The sequence below is a fragment of the Corapipo altera genome, unplaced genomic scaffold, assembly GCF_003945725.1.
Source record: "Corapipo altera isolate COAL_440 unplaced genomic scaffold, ASM394572v1 58421, whole genome shotgun sequence".
NCBI classification, from domain to species: Eukaryota; Metazoa; Chordata; class Aves; order Passeriformes; family Pipridae; genus Corapipo; species Corapipo altera.
In genome coordinates this window covers 1-2,026 of record NW_020889637.1, presented here as the reverse complement: position 1 = coordinate 2,026, position 2,026 = coordinate 1, and the positions used below count along the sequence as shown (strand labels likewise).

General features: G+C 62.4%; 1 protein-coding gene across 1 annotated transcript; it reads left to right on the top strand.

The window, feature by feature from the left end:
- Nucleotides 1–73: 73 nt before the first annotated feature.
- On the top strand, nt 74–1,827 carry LOC113942260 (sentrin-specific protease 3-like; the record flags this gene model as incomplete). The annotated part of the gene is made up of 3 exons (XM_027633390.1): nt 74–208; nt 801–938; nt 1,649–1,827. Coding segments are annotated over 3 exons (452 nt in total), but the record flags the coding sequence as incomplete, so codon positions are not given.
- Between the last annotated feature and the right edge of the window lie 199 nt (nt 1,828–2,026).

Sequence of the window (2,026 nt, the reverse complement as noted above, 5' to 3'; positions counted from 1 at the left end):
GGGGCACTGGGAGGGAACTGGGGGCACTGGGAGGGAACTGGGGGCACTGGGAGGGAACTGGGGGCACTGGGAGGGCACCGGGAGGGAACTGGGACGGAACTGGTGCCACTGGTGCCTCTGCCCCCCCCAGGTTCACTTCTTCAACAGCTTCTTCTACGACAAACTGAGGACCCGCGGCTACGAGGGGGTGCAGAGATGGACCAAGAACGTGAGGGGCGGGGCCAGGGCATGCTAATGAGGGGGCAGGACCAGCCCATGCTAATGAGGGGGCAGGACCAGCCCATGCTAATGAGCTGGGGCTACAAAGGGGTGCAGAGATGGATCAAGAACGTGAGGGGCAGGGCCAGGCTAATGAGGGGGCGGGGCCAGGACATGCTAATGAGGAGGGAGGGACTATATGTGAGGTCTAAAAGGGGTGTGGTCAGGGGTGGGTGGGACTTGAAGTGGGTGGGGCAGGGATGGGTTAATGAGGTGGGAGGAGCTAAAAGTGAGGGTGTGGTCATGGGATGGGTGTGGCCCATAAAGGGGTGGAGTCTGATTGGTGGGTGGGGCCATAACTATGTTAATGAGGTGGGAAGGACTAGAAACAAGGGTGTGGGTGTGGTCATGGGATGGGTGTGGCCTATAAAGGGGTGGAGTCTGTTGGGGCGGGGTCATAACTATGTTGATGAGGTGGGAGGAGTTTCGTAGTTGGACCAATGGCTGGACCAGTAACATGAGGGGCGGGGACTAAAGAGGGCGTGGGGGTGGGCGTGTCCCGGCGGGGGTGGGCGTGTCCCAGCGGTGTCCCCGCCCCCCAGGTGGACATTTTCGGGAAGGAGCTGCTGCTGATCCCGATCCACCTGGAGGTTCACTGGTCCCTCGTGGCCGTGGACGTTTCCCGGCGCAGAATCACCTACTTCGACTCCCAGCGCACCCTCAACCGCCGCTGCCCCAAGGTGGGCGGGGTCTGACGCGGGTGGGTGGGGCCTCTGACCAGGTGGGTGGGGCCTAAACCCAGTGGGCGGGGTCTGAAGCTGGTGGGTGGGGCCTAAACCCAATGGGTGGGGTCTAAACCCAATGGGCGGGGTCTAAAGCTGGTGGGTGGGGCCTAAACCCAATGGGCGGGGTCTGAAGCTGGTGGGTGGGGCCTAAATCCAATAGGTGGGGTCTAAAATGGGGGGGTGGGGTCTCTGACCATGTGGGTGGGGCTTAAACCCAATGGGCGGGGTCTGAAGTGAGTGGATGGGGCCTAAAGCCAGTGGGTGGGGTCTAAAGTGGGTGGGTGGGGCCAAAGCCCAGTGGACGGGGTTTAAAGTGGGTGGGCAGGGCCTGAAGTAGGTGGGTGGGGCCTCTGCCCCTGTGGGCGGGGTCTAAGCCCAATGGGAGGGGTCTGAAGCAGGTGGGTGGAGTCTCTGTCCCTGTGGGTGGGACCTAAACCCAGTGGGCGGGGTCTCAACCAAGTGGGTGGGATCTTTGCCATTGTGGGCGTGGCCTGACCCCAGGGGGCGTGGCCTGCTTTTCCTTTCATTAACCCTTAGTGGGACTTAATTAAGACAAGCCCTGAGGGGGCGTGGCTTTATCACCCCGGGGGCGTGTCCTGCTGGTGTGGGCGTGGTTTCAGGTGTGGGTGTGGCCTCCCTGACCACGCCCCCCGCCCCGCCCCCAGCACATCTGCAGGTACCTCCAGGCCGAGGCCGACAAGAAGGAGCGGCCGGACTTCCGGGAGGGCTGGAGGGGGGCCTTCAAAATGGTGAGAGACCCCCCAGAACGGCCCCAGACACACCCGGGACCCCCAAAAATGGACTCGGGACCCCCAAAAACCCCCCCGGGACCCCCGAAAACAGAGTCAGGACCTCCAAAAAACCCCCCCAGAGCCATTCTGGGAACCCCAGAAACATCCCTGAGACCCCCAAAATCCAACTCGGGACCCCCAAAAATCCAACCCAGAGACCCCAAAAACCACCTCAGGACCCCCAAAAACCAACCCTTGGACCCCCCAAATCCCCCCTGGGACCCTCCAGACCCCCCAAGACCCCCCAAAATC